We start from the raw sequence: 22370 nt of genomic DNA, 5'->3' as shown, positions 1-22370 counted from the left end.
ATATGTATAGATTAGGACAATCCTAATACAGTCATGGAAATGGTATATAAGGAAGAAAATAAAGAAAATGGATATGGTAAAGAAAAACAGGAGAGAGAAAGAAGGGAGGGAGGGAGAGGACAGGAGGCACAGAAAGCTCTTAAGTTTATTGCAGTAGTGTCCAGAGCAAAAGATTTGAAACCTATTAACTTATTATTCCAGTATCCAAAAGAAAGATTCTAGAGTGGATTGCTGTCATCCATTAAAATATGTTTCTGCAGTCCAGACTGATCAGACTCCTTCTGAAATGATTTCTCCACCTTCTAGCCATGGTGAGTATAGTAAGGGGAATTCTTAATTCTGGCATCCTGGAGACCTGAAGTCTCCTGCAGTCATTATTCTGAACATTTATTCTTGTCACTCCATGTCGTTACTAAACCCCCAAGACAGGGAGACTGAGCTGAATCGGAACAAATGATAATGGAACGGGGAGGGAGCTCTTATGTTTCTGTGGGAGCAAAAAGGAGAGTACTACATGGGGAACCGTGGTCAGTTAAGGATTTTTTTTCCCCTAAGATTAGAAGAGCAAAATGAAGAAGAAATGCAGAAATTAAAACTAGAATCAGAGAAAGAACTACAGGGCAGCCTGCGTAATACTAGGATTTGGGAGGACCTAAAGTCCCTAAGTGGGAGAAAAATAAGAAGGCAACCCTCAGGTTGTAGCCGGTAAAGGCTACAACTACAAAACTCTAAAAGTAACCATTAGGAAAGTGCGTAGTCCATTTAGTGTCACTTTCAATGAAATTCATTTTTTTTTTAAGATTTTATTTATTTATTTGACAGAGAGAGAGACAGCGAGAGAGGGAACACAAGCAGGGGGAGTGGGAGAGGGAGAAGCAGGCTTCCCGCTGAGCCAGGAGCCCGATGTGGGTTTCGATCCCAGGACCTCGGGATCATGACCTGAGCTGAAGGCAGATGCTTAACGACTGAGTTACCCAGGCGCCCCTCAGTGAAATTCATTCTTAGGCATGAGATTAAAATGTTACAATCAGGGGCGCCTGGGTGGCTCAGTCCATTGAGCGGCTGCCTTCGGCTCAGGTCGTGATCCTGGGGTCTTGGGATCGAGCCCCACATCCGGGTCCCTGCCCAGTGGAGAGCCTGCTTCTCCCTCTCCATCTGCCTGCCACTCTGCCTACTTGTGCTCTCTCTCTCTGTCAAATAAATAAATAAAATCTTTAAAAAAAAAATAAAAATATAAAAAAATAAAAAATAAAATAAAATGTTACAATCACCACATGTTCATTATGTTCTACATTTTATGGAAGTATAATATACATACATACAGAAAATGCCCATGAGTGTATGGCCTGATGAATTTTCACACACGCTGATACGCCTTTGTAACAATCACCCTGATCAAGAAACAACATCATCAGCACCTCAGAAACCTCCTTCGTGTTTCCTTTAGTTTTGTATCTTTTTATCCTTTTTATGAACAAAATAAGAGAGTGTGCGCTCCTTTGTGCCTGGATTATCTGGCTCCATGTTATAAACACAATGAGGTTCATTTATACTATTAAACATAGTGTAGATCATTCCCACTGATGTACTGGGTGGATTTAACACTATTTGTCTTTCCTGCTGTTGATGGGCATTTGTGTCTTTCTCCAATTTGAAGCAATTACAAATAGCACTGCTATGAACATTGTAGGATATGTCTTGTGGTGCATGTGACATGTGTACAGATTTCCTAGGAGTGGAATGGATGTTCTTATGTATGTATCTCCATCCTCTGCGATACGTACACAGCATGAGCAGATATAACCTGACAGTAAAGAGGCCCTGCCAATCTCACACGCCCTTCTGCAGTGTATGAGCATTCCAGTTGTTCCGCATCTTCACCAGCACTTGGTATTTCTCATCATTTTCAATTTGGCGTGTATTCAATGTTGGTGTGTATGTACTAGTTTCTTCCTGTCATTTTAATTTGCATTTCCCTGATAACTAACAAAGTTGAACTGGCACTTGGATATTCTCGTTTGTGCAGTTTTGGTTCATATCTTTGCCATTTTCTGATCCAGTTGTCATCTTTTTTGTTCCTGATTTGTAGACTTTTTTATATATTCTAGACATGAATATTTTTTCAGATATACATATTGTAAATACCTCACCCCATTTGTGGGTTATCTTTTAATTCTTGTGATGATGTAGTTTGTGAACAAAATTCTTCATGTAGTTGAATTTATGCTTATTATTTATTATTTTAAGTGTCAGATTGTATAGTAAAAGCACAATTGAATAACTTCACAGACCTGTCACCTGTATTTCAGTGACCCCTGTGATAGAACCTATCTGCTTGGATGACTGAGTAAAAGCCCGGATTATCTTCCACCTACTGGTGACATGCTGAATTGCAGGCACAGAACATGCATAGGAAAAGAGCTTCCTCTCAAGGCAAACACCAAGAGTCAAGAGACAGAAAAGACAACAGAAGATTTTATAACACATTCTTTAACTGCTTTGTTATTTCTTCCAAACATATACTTGAAAAGGATCTGTGACCCAATGGATCAGGAAAATTATACCAGAGTGAAAGAATTTATTTTCCTGGGTATTACCCAGTCTCAAGAGCTGAGTTGGGTCTTGTTTGTCTTCTTGTTTATAGTGTATATGACAACTCTGCTGGGAAACCTCCTCATCATGGTCACTGTGACCTGTGAGGCTCACCTTCATACCCCCATGTACTTCCTGCTCCGCAATCTCTCTATCTTGGACATCTGCTTTTCCTCCATCACTGCTCCCAAGGTCCTGGTGGATCTTCTATCAAAGAGAAAAACCATCTCCTTCAATGGCTGTGTCACTCAAATGTTCTTCTTCCACCTTCTGGGAGGAGCAGATGTTTTTTCTCTCTCTGTGATGGCCTTTGATCGCTATGTAGCTATCTCAAGACCCCTTCACTATATGACTATCATGAGTAAGGGACGATGTACTAGCCTGGTGCTGGCCTCCTGGGTGGGGGGCTTTGTCCACTCCATTGTGCAGGTTTCCCTGTTGCTGCCCCTCCCCTTCTGTGGACCAAATGTTCTTGACACTTTCTACTGTGATGTCCCGCAGGTCCTCAAACTTGCCTGCACTGACACCTTCACTCTGGAGCTCCTGATGATTTCCAATAATGGATTGGTCAGTTGGTTTATTTTCTTCTTTCTCCTCATATCTTATACAGTCATCCTGGCGATGCTGAGGTCTCATGCTGGGGAGGGCGGGAGGAAAGCCATCTCCACCTGCACCTCACACATCACTGTGGTGACCCTGCACTTTGTGCCCTGCATCTATGTCTACGCCCGGCCCTTCACTGCCCTCCCCACAGATAAAGCCATTTCTGTCACCTTCACTGTCATTTCCCCTTTGCTCAATCCAATGATTTACACCCTGAGGAATCAGGAAATGAAGTCAGCCATGAGGAGACTAAAGAAACGACTAGGGCATTCAGAAAGGATTTAAATTCTGTAAGAATGAGATAGCTCCCAAAGGTAAATATAGACATTAAACTTCACTTTCTCAAAACGGGAAGACATCACTTTAATGCCAAAAACAAAGGGGCATCTATGGATATCATGGAGTCCTCAAAGACGTTGGTTCTGTAGTATAGTATGTGCTAAGGACCTCTAGGTGACACTGCTTTAAGGTGAAGCTCATTCATCACTTCCATTACTCACTTTTAATTATTCATTTGGCAAATATTTTACAGAACACACAGTATGTGCTTGACAGTGCTAGGATTCAGACTGCTGCAAAAAGATTAAATATAGTCACTTTCTTAGAGCCACACTCCAAAATGCTCTAATGAAGATATGAGCAAAGTGCTGTGGAAATATTGTAGGCACTTTACCTGAGAGCTTCAAAAGGCATTTTACAGTGAGTAGACCTTTTCAAGGGGAAGAGACAGAGAAACACAACCCAGGAAAAGAAATCAGTATTACAAATGGAGAGACTGGTGTAAGAATATGCCACGTTTGTGCAACAGTGAGTTCAATGTAGCCATGAAGTAGTGCACTCATGGAGTGAATACCACTAATTGACGTTTACAAGGAAAGTCAGGAAAGCAGAACTCCATTTGTGGTCCCTTAAGCAATGCAAATCCATGATTTCTGTTGGGAAGAGAGGATCCTCAGATCACTTCAAAGCCATGGTTTCCTCCTAGACAGAAGGAGGTAATGCTGTGAGTGGGAGCATTCATCAAGAAATAACAGTGATGGGTAAAGGCTGTGGACAGCTCACCTGGATCTGTGCAAGGCTTAAGCAAATAGAGATGCTAAGCACTCACCTGGTGAAGAAACTGACTCCTCATTGTGTAGTAGGATTACCCCAATCACAGATGAGTCAGGCCCAAATTCCTTATTGTTTCTGCACATAGGGACCCCACAACTTTTTAACACTTTCCACTCAATCCATTAAAAGGTAAAGAAAGCATGAAAGGTCATAAAAAGCATGAAGGCTTAATCATTGAATCTGGGAATTTGCTAGTCTTTGTAATGAAAGGGATGAGAAGGATACTAGGAGAAGGCTTACCTAACAATCCAACTGATGTTTTGCTGGGATCTACTGATTTTACTAGACTATGTCTCTCTTCATGATAAAGCTCAAGCCACAGAAACTGGCACTCGTCTGTTAATCAGAGTAGATCAAATGCTGTGACAAAAACACCCAAAACCAAAGTACTTAATAACTGGAGTAAAAATTTATTTCCTGCTCATGGCACAGGCCAACGCTGGTCTTTAGAAAGAGTTGTTCCATGCATCATTTAGAGAGACAGGCTTCTTCCACCTTGGGCTCCACATTTCTCAAGGTCTTTAGAGTCTCTCCATTCATCCAGCAAATGGAGAAAGGGAGAGAGGATTAAGAATCATGGGGGGCAGGGGACACCTGGGTGGCTCGGTTGGGTGTCACAACTGGGGTTGTGATCTCAAGGTCATGAGATTGAGCCCCGGGTGGGGCTCCATGCTCAGCAGGGAGTCTGCTTCCCCTTTCCCTCTCCCTCTGCCCACCCCCCAACTCACGGGCACGCATGCGCTCACGCTTTCTCTCTCTCTCTCAAATAAATAAATAAATCTTAAAAAAAAAAAAAGTGAAGAATTATGGGGAGAGGGGAAGGGTCATTATTGGCCAGTCCTGAGAGTGGTATGTTCCACTTCTGATCATATTCCATTGACCAGCCCTTGGTCATATAATCCCAATTCACTGCAAGGGAATCTGGAGAATGTAATCCAGCTCTATTCCCAGAAAGAAAAGGAGAACATGAAAAATGGTGAACTCTAGCGACAACTAGGTGGCTCAGTCTTTAAGCGTCTGCCTTCAGCTCAGGTCATGATCCCTGGGATCGAGCCCCGTATCAGGCTCCCTGCGCAGAGGGAAGCCTGCTTCTCCTCTCCCACTCCCCCTGCTGTGTTCCCTCTCTCGCTGTCTCTCTCTCTGTCAAAAAATAAATAAAATCTTTAAAAAAGAAAAAAAAGAAAAATGGTGAACTCTAATGATCTCTTCCACACCTATGATTCATTGCTAAGAAATCACAATTGGATTAGATTACAAAGACTAGGACTTTGCCTCTAAAAGGATTCTCTTAATGTGTAGACGTGCTGGAAGTACTGCTGGACCCTTGGAATGCACAGGGAACCAAATCGAAATGGAGGAAATTTGGGGAAAGGAAATTTAATTTAAAGGAAGGGGAAGGTGATCAAGGTAAAGGTAATCCTGGGAATTAGAGTGACAGTAAACTAGAACGTCAGGTCCCAAAAGCTAAAACACTGGAGTTAAGTGCCCAAAGAAGATTGGCCTGGTAGACACCCTTAGAGAAGACAACCCTCACTTATCCCCATAGTTACCATTGGCTAATTGTAAACAAACATTTATTAATGCATTTAGAAGCTCCTACAGAGATGAGTGTCTTCTTCTTTGTTGACTGTCCTTTCCTATGTTCTGTTCTATTCCCACCACTCAAAAATGTTCTGCATCATTTTCTAGTATTAGACATGCTTCCCCAAGCATTAAAATTCTAATAAAGACATAAATTTATCTTAGGCTAGATCCATCTGCAGACCAGATGACCATTTATTACCTGGTTCCTTCTTTGCTCTGGTATCATGGTTCTCCAGATCTTATGTACTTTTCACAACGACACCTCTTTTTTTTCCCCCTACTTCTATGTTGACTTTACCTTGAGCAAAACCTTTGTGACTAGGTGGAATTTTAAGTAACCAAAGTTGTGTACAATCAGAGTTTATGTTCCCCAGTACAAAACACTACAAATGACAGCAACCCAGCAAAAGGTGCCCATGAAGTTCCCCTTGGACTGTTTACACATGCAAAACAACCCAATCAAACACAGTGAGGAAAAGCAATTGAATTCATGAAAACACCATTAAATTTACTTCTCTTGCAATAAGACATCACATAATTACTTGGATTAATCTATATTTTTCTCCAGGTAGAGACATGTCCTTAGGTAACTATTATATATAAACTGATTCTAGCTTATCCTACACAGGTCACATATGCTTGGTCCTACCACCTGTGACTTTTTTCTATATAAGGAAAGTTGATTTTAAATTCCCACAGTATTTTTTAAGCAAGTAAACATATCTATATATGCAAACCAGCTGGTTTAAGAGTGATCCTGCCATTCTGGACTTCTTTGAGAAACTCAAAAAACTCAAACACTCCCAAGTTTGAAAGAGTTGTCAACATACCTCTTATTCAATAAAGAAGACTATCAGTTCAGTACTATGTTAGTAATCTCTTACTCCCTAACATATTACCCCAAACTTTAGTGGCTTAAAACAACACAGTTTGTGTGTGTTGGGAACCAGGCATGGCTTAGCTAAATCTTCTGCTTCAGGGTCTCTCACAAGGTGATAGTCCATGTGTCAGCTGGGAGCTGTTGTCTCATTTTGAGGTTCAAGTGGGAAAGGATCTGCTTCCAAGCTCACTCACATGATTGCTGGCCAGAACCATGAGCTATTAGAATGAGGGCTTCAGTTCCCTGCTGGCTGTTGGCTGGAGGTCATCCTCAGGTCCTTGCCATGTGGACCTCTCCAACATGGCAGCTTACTTCATCAGAGTGAGCAATCAAGGCAAAAGAGTGCGCAGCAAGATAGAAGTCAGTCTTTTATAGCCTAATCTTGGAAGTGACATCACTTTTGCTGTACTCTATTCATTAGAAGCAAGTCACTAAATTCAGTCCACACACAAGAGGAGGGAATTGCACAAGAGTATGAATATCAGGGCCCAGACTGACAAGTTCTAGAAGTAAATTATGAAAAACTATTGCAAATTATGAAAGAAACCTAAAATTAATTTACTCAGACAAGGTTACAAAAGACAAAAAAAAAAAAATGGGTAGTGAGGAATGTCAGAGGTGATTCAGAGCTACTGAGCCCTTGTGACAAGCAGAATAATAGTGCCAGCTACAGCAAGAGAAGAATTTATTTATTAATAACAATGATCAGATCAATTATATTAATAACAATGATCAGATCAAATGATCAGATCAGATCAACTTTTTAATTTTTTAAGTTTTTTTTTTTGTTTATGTATTTAAGTAATCTCTACACCCAATACAAGGCTCAAATTCACTGACCCTGAAATCAAGAGTCACATACTTCTCTAAATGAGCCAGGCAGGCACCCCTCAGATCAACTTTTTAAAAAGATTTTATTTTTAAGTAATCTCTACACCCAACATGGGCCTTGAACTCACAACCCCAAGATCAAGAGTCACATGCTCTACCAACTCAACCAGCCAGGCACCCCTACTAGAGATATTTTCAGTTGGAGGTATACAATATCCAAGTGAGACCATCCGTAGATCTATGGTGAGAGACAAAGTTTCAAAAATGATAGAGGGAATGACATGAGAAGCAACATGCAACTCTGCTTTTAGGACCTCTGGAATCACAGGGCCTGGAACATGGTAGATGCTCAATAAGTATTTTGCAATTAGATATTTGATGAATGAATAGTACCAACATATCTTCTATCTGCTTATATTTCCTCTTCATATGAGAATTTTGGTGGGAAACAGGAGAAAATGCATTTCCCAATCTTTATGATGCTTCTGATTATGTATATCAATAGGACAACAAGCAAACCACCTGCCTAGAAAGAAAACAAAAATAGGAATGGTCTGAAACACACTCTACTGGGAGTTCTGTTCATTATCCCTGAGTTCCTACTTCTTAAGGAAGCCGACTCCTGTTGGTCCCCTGTGAGCCCTTCCTTCAGGCAAAGGTATCTGGGCTCTAAGCCTCTAAGAGGATTCATCTCCTCCCCTACATTAGGAAAACTTCAACAAAGTGTGTCCTTCACTGCATGACTTCTTAATAACACTCAAGGGAGCTTCCTCCCAAAAGGAAAGTCTGGCTACTCGAGTTAGTAGTCACATCCAAAAATAATTCCCTGTGGTGAGCTTCTGTCGGGTCTGGGGCTGAGAGACCGGTACTCATGTCAGGGGCACCACAGGGCAGCGTGATAGGACTGTGGTAGGACCACGCAGAGGCGATTCCTGGAGCTGCCCTTTGCCTCTGACAGGAGGAAAGAAGATCCTGACCCAACCAACCCTCAGATGCATGTCTGCCTTAAAGGAGAATATTCCTTGACAATTAGTGTCTCCTAAGGTCAGCTCTACTTCTAACAGGTAGGATTCGAGTTTGGGACCTTTAATGAGGTCATTTCGTTATGAGGGCTCTTTGGTGTGTGCTCGTGTGTCTGATTGTGTGTCTGTGCATATGGGCCCATGCACAGCCAATTTTGAAATACCACTGTGAATTACAGAAGTGTTTTGAATATTAATAATGCTCCTGTATATTGTTATGTATATTAAAGCTAGAAACTGTAGTGATGGGACACCTGGGTGGCTCAGTCAGTTGGGTGTCTGCCTTCGGCTCAGGTCATGATCCCGGGGTCCTGGGATCGAGTCCTGAGTCCGGCTCCTTGCTCAGCAGGGAGCCTGCTTCTCCCTCTGCCTGCAGCTCCCCCTGCTTGTGCTCTCTCTCTCTCTCTCTGACAAATAAATAAAATCTGTAAATATATATATATATGATAAAATTTACCTCTTCTTAAAAAAAAAAAGAAACTCTAGCGATGCCGAGAAGAGGAACTCATTCTTCGCTATGAGGAAGGCGACTTGAAGAGCATACAGGGAAATCAGTTGCAAAGAGACGGGGTGGCAAGGCGTGCTGGACAATGGGGCTGGGGGTTCCCTCAGGCTGGGGATTCTGTGCCACTCAGTAAGCCTGCTTTATTAAGACGGCTCTACCCAGACATGTTTCTGAAGAAGCGCTTTGGGACCTTGAGTTTGTTCTTGCCAAAAACAAAAACAAAAGCCAACATATAAACTACACTTGTCCGTTTTATTTCTTCTTTTTTGTTCCAAACACTCACATCCACACACAGGTGCTCTCTTTCATCCTCCCATTCTCCACATTTAATGTTCCTAGTTGCACATTCCTTTTGTGCACAAAAGAGCACCGTTTGGGGTATTTCGTGGTGATTTTGTTGACTTGGTCACACTCGTGACTAATGTCTGCACAGAACCTCATGCACGTGGGTTTCAAAGTCCATTCTCTCGGCCGCTACGACCCACTGTCCCTGGGAATTCTTGATGTCAGCAATTTTTCTTGGCGCCACCAGTCAGCTTACAGTTAAATATCAAGAAACAATCTGAGGTTAATTGGGATTTAACTGTTGGTAGGCAGTGGGCAGAACACACAGTCTTGACTAGTCATACGGTAATTGAGGCAGTATTACTTAAAACTATTCAGCATTAAGGCTCCAAATGCCTAGAAATCACCCAGATCAGTGGGTCCACTTAATATTGTTGTCTGCTGTGCAGACCTCGGCTACTTTCAAAAGGACTTAGGGCAGCAAATGATCCCGTTTCACCGATGAACAGACTGACCCTCCTGGAGTTCACTGCCTTTAAAGATTCCACCGCTGCTCCGTGAAGGCACCAAAGCTCCTGTCTTTCCTCTGCACCACATTACTCCTTGCCATAATTCAAAATAAAACAAAACAAAATCCTCCGTGCATTCTCTAAAACACTGCATGTGTTCTGATCATTTTATTTTTAAGATATTTAAAAAAAAAAACTTTGAAGAAAATGTCTGGCCCTTTTAAAAATGAAAAGGTTTGAAGGCAATGAAATTCTCTGAGACTTATTGATGGGTCGATAGATCATTGGCAGAAAGCCTAGAAAATTAGCGTTTGTGGCTTGGGCTTCAAAGGAAAGAGAACGGAAAGTGAAGGAGCAGTTGTGTTCTGATGAGAAAATGAGAGAGAGAGTAGAGTGAGAGCAGAGAACCCCATACTGCACGGCAGGACCCGGCTGGCTTCAGTGTGGACGCAATACGGAGGGAAGGAGAAGTGGTGACAAGGACTGCATTCAGTAAGTGGGGGGGGGGAGGGGTAGTGAGTTTCATCTTCATTTGCACAGCGGTGACTGGGCAGGCGTTCTGGAGGGGGAATGAGCGAGAGGAGAGCCTCCGAGAAGGGAAAGATGGCAAGGGCCCGGCCAGTGTCCCTGAGACTAGTCCTGCTCCATCTGCTAGCCCACAGTTACAGAAGTCAGGATTCTGACCTTGCGCAGAGACAGGGAGAGAGAGGCCAGTCCTTCCTGATGATCACGTTCAAAGGCGCAGTTCTCGGGTCCTTGAGAAAAACTGCGTTGCAAGAAATCTACATTCACGATTGCAAGCCCTTTTTAGTAAATGCTCTGAGAAAGCGAGGTCAGGGGCCTATGTCCCATGTCAGCTGGAACAGGCAGTAAATGCTCTTGGCAACTCTGCTTTCTCAGGCCGGTGTTTTGATGGGAGGCTGGGGTCATCCTAAGGATGCAGCCCTCTGCTGCCCAAGGCCCTGATAAACTTGGATCCTGTCTCGGTCAGAGGTTTGGGCAGAGTCATTATGTGCCAAGTATTCCACAGTTCTCCAGAGCACAGAGACTTTTGGGTATGGATGGAGATGTTCCTCATCCTAATTGTAGGGATGGCTTCACAGGTGTATGTATTTGTCAAAAGGCACCAAACTGTGCCCCTTAAATATGTGCAGTTTATTATATGCAAGTTACTCCTTAACAAAGCTGATTTTTTTTTTTTTTTTTAAAGAGAGATCTGCAGGGCACCTGGGTGGCTCAGTTGTTAAGCGCCTGCCTTTGGCTCAGGTCATGATCCCAGGGTCCTGGGATCGAGCCCTACATCGGGCTCCATGCTCCGCAGGAAGCCTGCTTCTCCCTCTCTCACTCCCACTGCTTGTGTTCCCTCTCTCGCTGTGTCTCTCTCTGTCAAATAAATAAATAAAATCTTTAAAAAAAAAGAGAGAGAGAGAGCTGCATGGAGCACTGGGTGTTATACAAAAACAATGAATCGTGGATCACTGCATCAAAAACTAATGATGTATTGCATGGTGACTAACATAACATAATTAAATTAAATTAAAAAGAGAGAGAGAGAGAGAGCGAGCTGCAAAGGGCGATTTTTTTTTTTTAAAGATTTTATTTATTTGAGAGAGAGAGAGAATGAGAGAGCACGAGAGGGGGAAGTGTCAGAGGGAGAAGCAGACTCCCTGCCGAGCAGGGAGCCCGATGTGGGACTCGATCCCGGGACTCCCGGATCATGACCTGAGCCGAAGGCAGTCACCCAACCAACTGAGCCACCCAGGCGCCCCTGCAAAGGGCGATTTTATTGTAAGCAGTTGACCAAACCGCAAAAGGCAGATGATGGTCACCACCAAAAGCAGTACTTATTGTAAATGTTCTCTTTACAACAGGCTGGAAAGCAGGCAGAAAGCATTGAATTAGGATTTATAGAAAATGAAGCTTGGTAATAAAATTTTTTTAAAAACGTGTTTCTTACAAAATGTAAATGTTCTAAATTGTTTTATCCTTTGGTATATCTGCTTTTTAAAAAATTAATAGATTTTAGTTCTTAGAGCAGTTTAGGCTTACAGAAAAATTACACAGGAAATCCAGAGAGCTCCACACATTCCCTGTCCCCATCAGTTCCCCATTATTAACATCTTGCCTTAATGTGTGCTACATTCATTAACAATGGAGGAACCTATATGGATACATTTATTTAGAAAGTCCTTCGTTTACATTAGGGTTCATTCTTGTGGATTTGACAAATGCATAATGCCATGTATCCCTGATTAAAAATAAAAATCCCTAAATATCCCCTCTGCTTCACCTACTCATCCCTCCCCACCTGCACACCCCAGCCTTTGGCAACCACTAATCTTTCCACTACAGTTTGCCTTTTCCAGAATGTCATATAGTTGGAGTCATACTGCGTGTACCTTTTCAGATGACCTTCTTTCACTTAGCAATATGCATTTAAGGCTCCTCTTCGTTCCCATGGCCTTGATAGCTCATTTCTTTTTTTTTTTTTTAAGATTTTATTTATTTGCGAGAGAGAGAATGAGAGACAGAGAGCATGAGAGGGAGGAGGGTCAGAGGGAGAAGCAGACTCCCTGCCGAGCAGGGAGCCCGATGTGGGACTCGATCCCGGGACTCCAGGATCATGACCTGAGCCGAAGGCAGTCGCTTAACCAACTGAGCCACCCAGGCGCCCAGCTCATTTCTTTTTATAACTGAATAATATTCCATTGTATGGAACATATCTGCTTTTTAAATGCTACATTTGATCATCGTTGCATTTATTTCAAAAAACTATCTTTTATAGGAAAAGTGTAACAACATCTCCCAAATACTGTTGTAGAGAAGACTGGCCCTGCAAAATGTCAGCAGCTGCTATATGAGGGGACCTGTGTCTGTGGGAACTCAGGTTAAAGAATGAAACAAATCCATTCAAACTTCACAACCCTATGACACAAACGTGATTATACCCACTTTTACTGATGATAAACGGAAGCTCAGAGTCACCTACGCACTGAGCCACCTACTCAATTAATAGAGAATCTGTATTCAAATTCAGGTCTACTGGTTCTAAAATCTTGCACAAAACTGAAATTTTGCACAAAACTGAAGCTTTTATCAATAGTGAGGTGAGAGGAAGTGCCATCCAAATGTAGGTGATGAGGAGGGAGGGAGCCCAAGAAAAAGCCGTTTGTCTGGTGGCCGGGCGATAAAGTCTTTGCCAAGAACATTATGTGGAGCAGGGACTGTAGCTATGACTTGCCAAGTCCCAGGGACAAAAGAGAACAAGACACCAAAGGGAAGAAAAACTGAAAACAAAAGCAGCATGTGCTCAAATTGTGTTAGCTGCGGCAAACCTGTTTGTCCTAGGGGGAAAGCAAACTGGAAACTGTTTTTCTTGCCTTAACTCAGTGCTGATCATAAGTACCATGAAATTTTGCACAGACTACGCCAAACAGATTGTCTACTGTGGAAGGTGATGAGAGAAGACTCTCTAAGCTTCCATGAGACTGTGTTTTATACTTCTCCCCTGTGTGTTTCCCACTTCCTAACAATTAGACACAGGAGTATTCATTGCAAAACAAAACTATTCTCCTCACTTCTCAGACCACCTAGTGGCTTTTCAAGACGGATGTAGAATATGTAAAATTATGCAACTGTAAAAAATTTTAATAAGAACTTAATAGCATGCTGATTTTGGTGCTTCGATTAATTACCTCCATTGGAAACCCACTCTTTGGTTTGCTCTGAAAGAACTCAAAAAAACTCCATCTACTGGGGATAACTTACCAAATTGTAGGCATCCCTGCCCAAAAGGAAAATGTAAAAATAACCCCCGAGGCATTCCAGTCCTATAACTTACATTCCTTTTGTTTTTAATGAATACCTTCTCTTTCCTATTTTCTCCCCAGGTAGTTGAAGAAGAAAAAACATGATACAATGGAGGAGGGAAATTACACCAGAGTGAAAGATTTTATTTTTCAAGGACTGACCCAGTCCCGAGAGCTGAGCTTGGTCTTATTTCCTCTGTTATTTTTGGTGTACACATCAACTGTGATGGGAAACCTCCTCATCATGGTCACTGTGACCTGTGAGTCCCGCCTTCACACCCCCATGTACTTCCTGCTCCGCAATCTCTCAGTCTTGGACATCTGCTTCTCCTCCATCACTGCTCCCAAGGTCCTCGTGGACCTTCTGTCAAGGACAAAGACCATCTCCTTCAACGGTTGCATCACTCAGATGTTCTTCTTCCACCTTCTCGGTGGGGCAGACATTTTTTCTCTCTCTGTCATGGCCTTTGATCGCTACATGGCCATCTCCAAGCCCCTGCACTATGTGACCATCATGAGTAGGGGGCGATGCACTGCCCTCATTGTGGCCTCCTGGGTGGGGGGCTTCGTCCACTCCATCGTGCAGATTTCCCTGTTGCTGCCTCTCCCCTTCTGTGGACCCAATGTTGTTGATGGCTTCTACTGCGATGTCCCCCAGGTCCTCAAACTCGCCTGCACCAACACATTTGCTCTTGAGATCTTAATGATTTCCAACAATGGTTTAATCTCTACACTATGGTTTGTCTTCCTCCTTGTGTCCTACACAGTCATCTTGATGATGCTGAGGTCTCACGCTGGGGAGGGCAGGAGGAAAGCCATCTCCACCTGCACCTCCCACATCACTGTGGTGACTCTGCACTTTGTGCCCTGCATCTATGTCTACGCCCGGCCCTTCACTGCCCTCCCCATGGACAGAGTTGTCTCCATCACCTTCACGGTCATCATCCCTGTCCTGAACCCCATGATCTACACCCTGAGGAACCAGGAGATGAAGTCATCCATGAAGAGACTGAGGAGAAGACTTGGACCTTCCGAAAAAGAATAGATGCTATGAAATCCAGATTGAAAGTCAGAACTGAAAAGTATTTTCTCACAACACAGTAGAAGACCCCAATCAATAGGCCATCTTGAGACCAAAGTTCTCCCTTTGTCCCTCAACAGCGTCCTCTAATAAGGGTGGCCTCAAATGATCTTCTCTGAAAGGTCTTCTCTTGGTGAGATTGTTGACAACGCAGAGTCTCATAAATTGTCAGCTCTTAATGAGACTCTAAAGATTACGTTGCCCAAACACCTCAGGTGAGCTTCACAGGTGAGGAAATAAGGTCTGAGAGAAAGTTTCCTCTCAGGTCTTGAGCTGTGGCTGTTGTTGCCCAACCAGTAATTAGTAAAATGATGTCCAGGGACCAGGAGTCAAGCTGGAAAGTCCAGCCACCCCTCCCTTTGTGGAAATCAGTTTCCATTTCCAACCTTGGAGGATCTGGGCTGCATCTTTCTATGGAAGCTTCTGGGTTTCCCTTGCAGAAACATGTAAGTTTCATGCTTTATCAAAGTTTCCTTAGCTAATGAATGGCAGAGGCAAGGATAGATCTGAGATATCTGAGCCTCAGCTAAGTGCATGTTTTACTACTCCTGCTGCCTCATACTGGGTTTCCTAAGGTCTGAGACAAGCTCATCCATAAAAATTTCTCCTCTATTGTAGTATTATGAAAGGTGCTTGCATGTCTTCATCTGACGAAGGAGCAGATACCTTAGGTTTCAGTCCCCTCTGAGAATTTCAACATCATTTTCCAGCCATTCATTCCCAGGCAGCCCTCCAGAGAAAGGAATCTTGTCCTGTGTGCATTGCTAGAATGTGCCTGACTCGAATCCACAAGAAGCATAGGCTGAAGAATCAATGACTTTTCATTATCTAGGCCTCCTCTTTAAGAGAATAGAAAACAATATCATATTTGAGTTGGTCTCCTGGCAGCCTATTTTTTTGTCAAGAAAATAGATGAAATTGGTAGTCAACTAAAATTTGGATTGCATTTTGATCCCAGTCTTATTTCCCATGCAATCTCTGATGGATATGTGAAGTAAGGGAAGTAAAGAGCCATGTACATAACCTGATTCTGAGAAAAACACAAGCAAGGGAAACCTGCTCCAAAATATAGCCAATCCCAAACATCTCTATCACTGCCTAGTGTTCCTTCCCTGGTGCTGGCCCCAAATCCCGACTCTTGGAATATTTCATTAGTTAGACACGGTTCAGAAGGGACAAGTTAGATAAATGCCTCCACTTCGGAAGTTAGATACATCTCTGGATGGCCATAACAATCTGCTCGTGCTGATGGTGGAGAGGGGACATCTCTGAGTCTATTCTCAGGGGTACCTCTCTGGGGATTAATTTCAGATGGTTTATTGGATTAGTCAAAGGCACCAAGTGTCCTCCTAGAGTAGAGGAGACGTAGAACAGAAAAGCTGCGGTGGGTGGATGTGAGGGATGAGTCCAAGCCCAAGCTGTCAAAGGTAGCCCGAGAGACCCAGGTATGGAAGAATGGAACATATCAGTATGGCAAAGCAAGGCAGACATTATTAACAAAATTCACATTTGCTTATGCCAGATCCTGGACTCGTGGGTGCTTTACTAAAGTTTGAAGATCTTTTGAAAATCTGCATTTGCTTCTTTGGGGTGGTTATGACTTCCTGCCTAGAATTAAAATCATTCACCTCACTTTTGACTTCAGCCTCGACTTTTATATCTAATTACTCAGGTATCAAAAACAGCAAGAACAATTCAAAATTCTCTTTCAACCAGAATATAGACTCACATTCTGCCCTAACCAGTATGCTCTTTTGTCAACAGTAATAGATATTTTCTTCCTTGTAAATCATTTTTTAAAATTTGTATTATTTAAGTATGTTTGATATACAATGTTATATTAGTTTCAGGTGCACCGCATAGTGATTCCACAATTCTGTACATTAAACAATGCTCACCACAATAGGTGTACTCACCACCTGTCACCATGTGAAGTTATTACAACATTATTGACTGTACTCCCTACACTGTACTTTTCATCTCAGTGACTTATTCATTCTATAACTGGAAGTTTGTAACTCTTAATCCCCTTCACCTATTTTGCTCACCCTCCCACCCCACTTACAAATCATTTTTTATTACAAAAGAGTCATGCTTTTCTTAAAAATTAAACTTCCCTTCCTTATACATTTTTTTAGCATTTAGTCTTTACTTTCTAGAGGCAAATAATGAATTGAGGATTCACAAGACAAAAAAATGTTTATGTGTGTATGTGTGTCCTTATATACACATATGTGTGCCTACATATAGACCGCTTAGTACAAGGAAAAAATATATAACATGTAGTTCATTTTAAAACACACACACACACACACTTGTAAGAGACAATTAATTACAGTGTTCCAAAAGGCTATGGTACTTTATTTTTTTCTTTAAGATTTATTTATTTATTTAAATAATCTCTACACCCAACCTGGGACTCGCACTCACAACCCGGAGATCAAGAGTTGCATACTCTTCCAATTGAGCCAGCCAGGCACCCTAAGACTATGATACATCAGGGGCACCTGGGTGGCTCAGTTGGTTAAGTGTCCAACTGTTGATTTCAGCTCAGGTCATGATCTCAGGATCCTGAGATCAAGCCCCACGTCCGGCTCCACACTGAGCATGGAGTCTGCTTGAGATTCTCTCTCTCCACCTGCCCCTCCCCCAGCTCGCTCGCTCTCTCTAAATAAATAAATAAAATCTTTTTTAAAAAAGACTATGGTACTTTAGAGACAAGTGGTATACATTAAAATCCATTTCCAAAAAAATATGTTTCTTCTCCTTCAAGGTGATAAGCATGTCTTGTTTGACAACAATCTTTCAACATATGGATTCTAATACAAGATACTTAAGTTTTTGCTAAACTGTTCAATATCTCCCACATTGGGAAGCTGTATTTCTAAAGAGGCTCCTCTTGAATTAGGACCAGTGTCTACGAAGCAAAATGTTCTGTAATGTTTCCTTACCACTAAAGGGAGCCATTCCCTTTCCATGATTCTCCCTTTGGCAGACAGAACTTAACTGAGATTTTTATTTCCGGAGACGAAGCCTCAAAACCCTTATCACATGCATTTTCTTTCCCCCAAATTTCAGATCTTTCTTTGAGAAGCAGAAACGACTTTGCTCATGAATTCTTACACAGATCAAGAGGAGCAGTCTGTAGATGTCTCCCACAGATGCATCCACTCTAGTCCTCAGGGCTCCACAGATCAGTTGGAAACCTCTGCTAGGAGCAGCCTATGTGCTCCCGGGCCAGTGGTTCCCAAACCTCAGTGGGCATAGAATCACCTAGCCATGTAGTTAAAATGCAAAGTCCCAGGCACCATCTCCAGGAGATTCAAGAGTTGTCATAGATACCAGGAGCCCACACCCACCTCCGGGTGGTCCTGGTGTGAGCGGCCTGTGTCCCACCACCCTTTGGGCGCCCTGCTCCAGGTCAGTGTTTTTCACACTGCAGAAACTCTAAGGGGTGTGCTGTCATCAGTAGGTCTGCACACGCATTTTTTGTTGTTGTTGCTAATGAAATTGAATAGTCTTGGGGAGAATAAAAAAAGCACAGAATTCTTCAAATAATAAAAAAGCACTGTTTCCTCAAACCTTTATTTTGGATATGTACTTGAGTATAGTGGTCTTGATGGAAATAAAACATAGATATTAGCAGGAGCTTCAGTGAAAAGAGCTTGGAAAGCACTGGGCAGGGACATATTCTCTGGCTGGACTTCGTGAAGCCTCCAAGCCACCACCAGTTCTGATTACCAAACCCTCAGACCCTGCTCTGGTCCCTTTACTACCTCTGCCCAAGGTCAGCACTCAGGGACAGGACGCAGCCACACTACAAGGAGCCATGTTCTGAATCTGAGGGTCCGTGGGCCTGTCTGAATAAACCAGGAGATTCCAGCAGGCTGAAAGTCCAGAAAATTGGGGATGGTGGGGCTCCCAAAGGACCGAAGGCCTTCACATCCTCCTCAGCCTTGTGTGTTGAACAACCGCGTGGCACTGAAAAATCACTTTGTAAAACCATGTGCCTTTGAGAAAGAACTGAAGTCAAAAGCAACACACACCTTGGCTAAAGAAATGAAAATTGGCACCAAACCATTTTAAAGCCGTTATTGTTTACATTCTATTTAATATACAACTTATCAAGGAGAGGTCAGCCCTGAAGACGGAAAGCTCAGAGGCAAGTTGGTTAAAAAGCGGTACTGATGAGTGACACCGGAAGTAACTACGAAGGACACTGGACACCTCCTTGATGGTGACATCTCTTTTCTTCTCCTTTTTCTCTTCTTTCTCCTCCTCCTCCTGACTTCCTCCTCCTTCTCCATCTTCTTTTCCTTCTCTCTAGGCTCCCACTGTTTCTCTCGCCCTTCGCTCCCCGCCATCTTTTCTTTGTGTCTGATTTTTTCTATACTTTCTACCCTGCCTGCGCCACCCTACTCACCCCTGACTCTCAGGATGAGGGGGGACTTGTTAGGGCTCAAGTTACACTGGGCAGCCACTAAGTTGCTGTACAATTCTGACTTAATTAGTCTGTCTCACCTCTCGTTTCCCATGGGTAGTCTGAAAAATGATGCAGAGCTTCTGAGGCCTTGAACCCATATTCCTTCTCCTTATCCCCCACAAAGTTATTTTTTCTTCTTAAAAATTACCCCCGCCAAAATCGTTTCTTCTGTGCTTTAAACACAGTTGCCTAGAGACCTCTTCTGTATCTGGAGGTTTGGTACACCTGTGATTTAGCCTTCTTTTGTCACCCAGTTTCTATTTTCCAACTATGCCCCAAGAAATGGAAAAAGATCACAAAAATTATCCACAAAGTTATTAATTCATATCGATCATACAATTGTTATCAGTCTTGGAGCTCCTGGGTGGCTCAGTTGGTTAAGCATCTGCCTTCGGCTCAGGTCATGATCCCAGGGTCCTGGGATCGATCCCCATGTGGGGCTCCCTGCTCAGTGGCGAGTCTGCTTCTCCCTCTCCCTGTGCCCCCCCCCCGTGCTCTCTCTCTGTCTCAAATAAATAAACAAAATTTTTTAAAAAACTGTCATCGATCTCAATCTGAAATCCAGTTTCCACTTCATTCCATCATTCCTCCAACAAGTACTTTTTTGTGTGTTTGTTGATTCTGTTTTCATTATTGAGAGCCTGCACTGTGCTATAAACCCGACCCTTTTTGTTCACTGAAGTATAATTTATATACAGTGATATTCGCCATTTTAAGGTGTATAGTTCTATGAGATTTGACTAAGATATAAAGTCATGTAACCGCCATTATAATCCAGATATTGAGTGTTTCCATCACCTCAGGAAGCTCCATCGTGCCACTTAGCACCCACACTGCCCTCTTCCTCCACAGGCAAAACGTCCTCAGCTATGTGAAATCTTGGGGCATCACGTCAAGTCCTGCACAGGCTTCCAGAATGCTATCTCTGGTCTGTCTTCTGTGCCTGTAGTTTTCCCTTTTCCAGAAAGTCATAAACATGCAATCCTATATCATGTAGTCTTTTCTATATGGCTTCTCTCACTCAACAGAACACTTTTGAAACTGATCCATGTTCCTGTGTGCATCAGAAGCTCATTCCTTTCTCTTGCTGATGGTTTTCCAGGGCATGGCTGAACCACCATCTGCTTACCTGTTCACCAGTCAAGGACATCTCGTTTGGTTCCAGTTTTTGGAGATTATGACTAAAGTTGCTATAAACATTTACACATAGATCTTTGTGTAAACGTATGCCTTCGTATCTCTTGGATAAATACCTAGAAGTAGAACTGCTGGCAAAATAAGTGTGTTTACTTTTACAGAAATTTCTAAATTCTTTTCCTAAGTGGCGATACCATTTGCGTTCCCACCAGCAACATTCGGAAATTCTAGTTACTCCTCATCCTTGTCAGCACTTGGTATTGTTAGCATTAAGTTTTTGTGTTTTATGTATTCTAACAAGTGTGTAGTGTAATTTTACTGTGCATTTTCCGAATGACTAATAATGTTGAGCATCTTTTTATGCACGTGCCTGCCATTTGTATGTCGTCTTTGGTGAAATGTCCGCTCAGATCTGTGACCATTTTTGTATTAGGTTGTTTGTTTTCTTATTACTGCGTCATAAGAGGTCTTTTTAATAAATTCCGAATACAAGACTCATCAGATAAGCCTTTGGCAAACATTTTTCTCCCAATCTATAACATGTCTTTTCCTTTAAGAGTATTTTTAGAGAAGTAGAAGGTGTTTTTGTTTTTGTTTTACATTTTGATGAAGTTTAATTTATTGTTTATTTTACAGACACTTTTTGAGTCCTATTTAAGAAACTTTTTGCCTAAACAGTAGTCACAAAGGTTTTCTCCTATATCTTCTAGAAAAAAATACCTGATAGTTTCAGGCCTATGATTAAACCCTGTCTTTTTGAAGCTTGAAATACAGTGATTTCTGACAAGACATTCCTCTACAAAGTGGGTACTCTGTTTGAAAACCTTGAAAGACAAACTCCAAAAAAGCTGAGTTTCCTCTTTGATGGAAAAGTTACAAAAGAAACTGAATTAAATTTAACTCACAAGAAGAGCAAAATTTCAAAACATCACTATTCTAAAGGCCCTTTACTCAAAAATACATTAAAATCAATGGGCATGAATCGTGTGCCTATTTCAGAACGGGACCTGGGTGGGGTGGCGGCAAAGACTCTCTTTTGGCCAGACTTTGAGCCAGGCTCCCGGGAGCCCTCTCCTCTTCTCTACACCTGGACCTCGCCCCCATCCTGTCTTCAGCCCAGTGTTCCCAACAATACTGTGGAGTCAGTTTAACAAGAATCTCCCCACTCTTGGCAACTGATCACCTTTGATCAGTATCACATCAAATTCCTCATTCCCTGCTTTTGACATTGGATCACCCTGGCCTACCTTCACCAAGAATCCTGTGATGTTGGTTTACTGAGGACCCCCTTACCTTGATGTCTCCGCTTAGTGATTTTCCATCCCCCAACACTGCCCCGTGGCTGACTTTACTGTATTCAGAGTTGAGCCCAGTCTCTGTCCCCTGTGGCAACCATCTTGACACCTATGGCAATGGTCCTGAATAAAGTCTTTCTTATTGTTTTAAGTGTCAGAATAATTTTTCCTTTAACAGTACCTGGGGCTGAGGGGAGGGGAAGACAGAAGAATGAACAAGATGCTCTGACCTCATGGGCCTTAATGCCCAGAACTGAATGGGGACTGGAAGGGGCTTCCGACTGCACGGATGCCCAGGCTGAAGTCAGGAAAGGAGACAGAAGTGTCTCCAAACTTCAAGGACAGGGAGTAGCTGCTCTTCAAAGATGATAGTGAGGAGTGGGGAGAAGCGCCAGGAAAGGCACCCCGGGCACCAGGGAAGGGAGGAAATGAGGTGAGGGGTAGGCTGGAGAGGGAGACCACGTCCCAGAGGGTTTGTGGGGGAGAGGGGCAGGGGGATATGCCATTTGCATTTCAGTGAAGTTGCCCTGGTCCCTTCGAGAAGCACAGGCCTAGAGACTGGGTCGCCGCCCAGCAGTCCAAGGAGTAGATGAGTGAGACCTGAGCTCAGCGGGGCGGAGGAGAAAAGAGTCTGCCAGCTC

General features: G+C 42.8%; 2 protein-coding genes and 1 long non-coding RNA gene across 4 annotated transcripts in view; 2 read left to right on the top strand and 1 right to left on the bottom strand.

Annotated features, from left to right (window-relative positions):
• The window catches only part of LOC118547236 (uncharacterized), a 149648-nt gene that overhangs the window by 120342 nt on the left and 6936 nt on the right, over nucleotides 1–22370 (bottom strand). The window lies entirely within an intron of this gene.
• Nucleotides 2545–3480, top strand: LOC118547232 (olfactory receptor 4D9). Its single transcript, XM_036110587.2, has one exon. The coding sequence runs from the start codon at nucleotides 2545–2547 to the stop codon at nucleotides 3478–3480; it is 936 nt and encodes a 311-aa protein (XP_035966480.1).
• LOC118547230 (olfactory receptor 4D9-like) lies at nucleotides 13843–14778 on the top strand. The gene has a single exon (XM_036110585.2). It carries the CDS (start codon nucleotides 13843–13845, stop codon nucleotides 14776–14778), a length of 936 nt encoding a protein of 311 aa, XP_035966478.1.

This window comes from Halichoerus grypus, chromosome 11 (assembly GCF_964656455.1).
Source record: "Halichoerus grypus chromosome 11, mHalGry1.hap1.1, whole genome shotgun sequence".
Classification (NCBI taxonomy): Eukaryota; Metazoa; Chordata; class Mammalia; order Carnivora; family Phocidae; genus Halichoerus; species Halichoerus grypus.
This window is presented reverse-complemented; position numbering and strand designations above follow the sequence as displayed.

Coding starts and splice junctions, on each gene's coding strand:
- LOC118547230 (XM_036110585.2), top strand. CDS start 13,843: ATGGAGGAGGGAAATTACACCAGAGTGAAAGATTTTATTTTTCAAGGA.
- LOC118547232 (XM_036110587.2), top strand. CDS start 2,545: ATGGATCAGGAAAATTATACCAGAGTGAAAGAATTTATTTTCCTGGGT.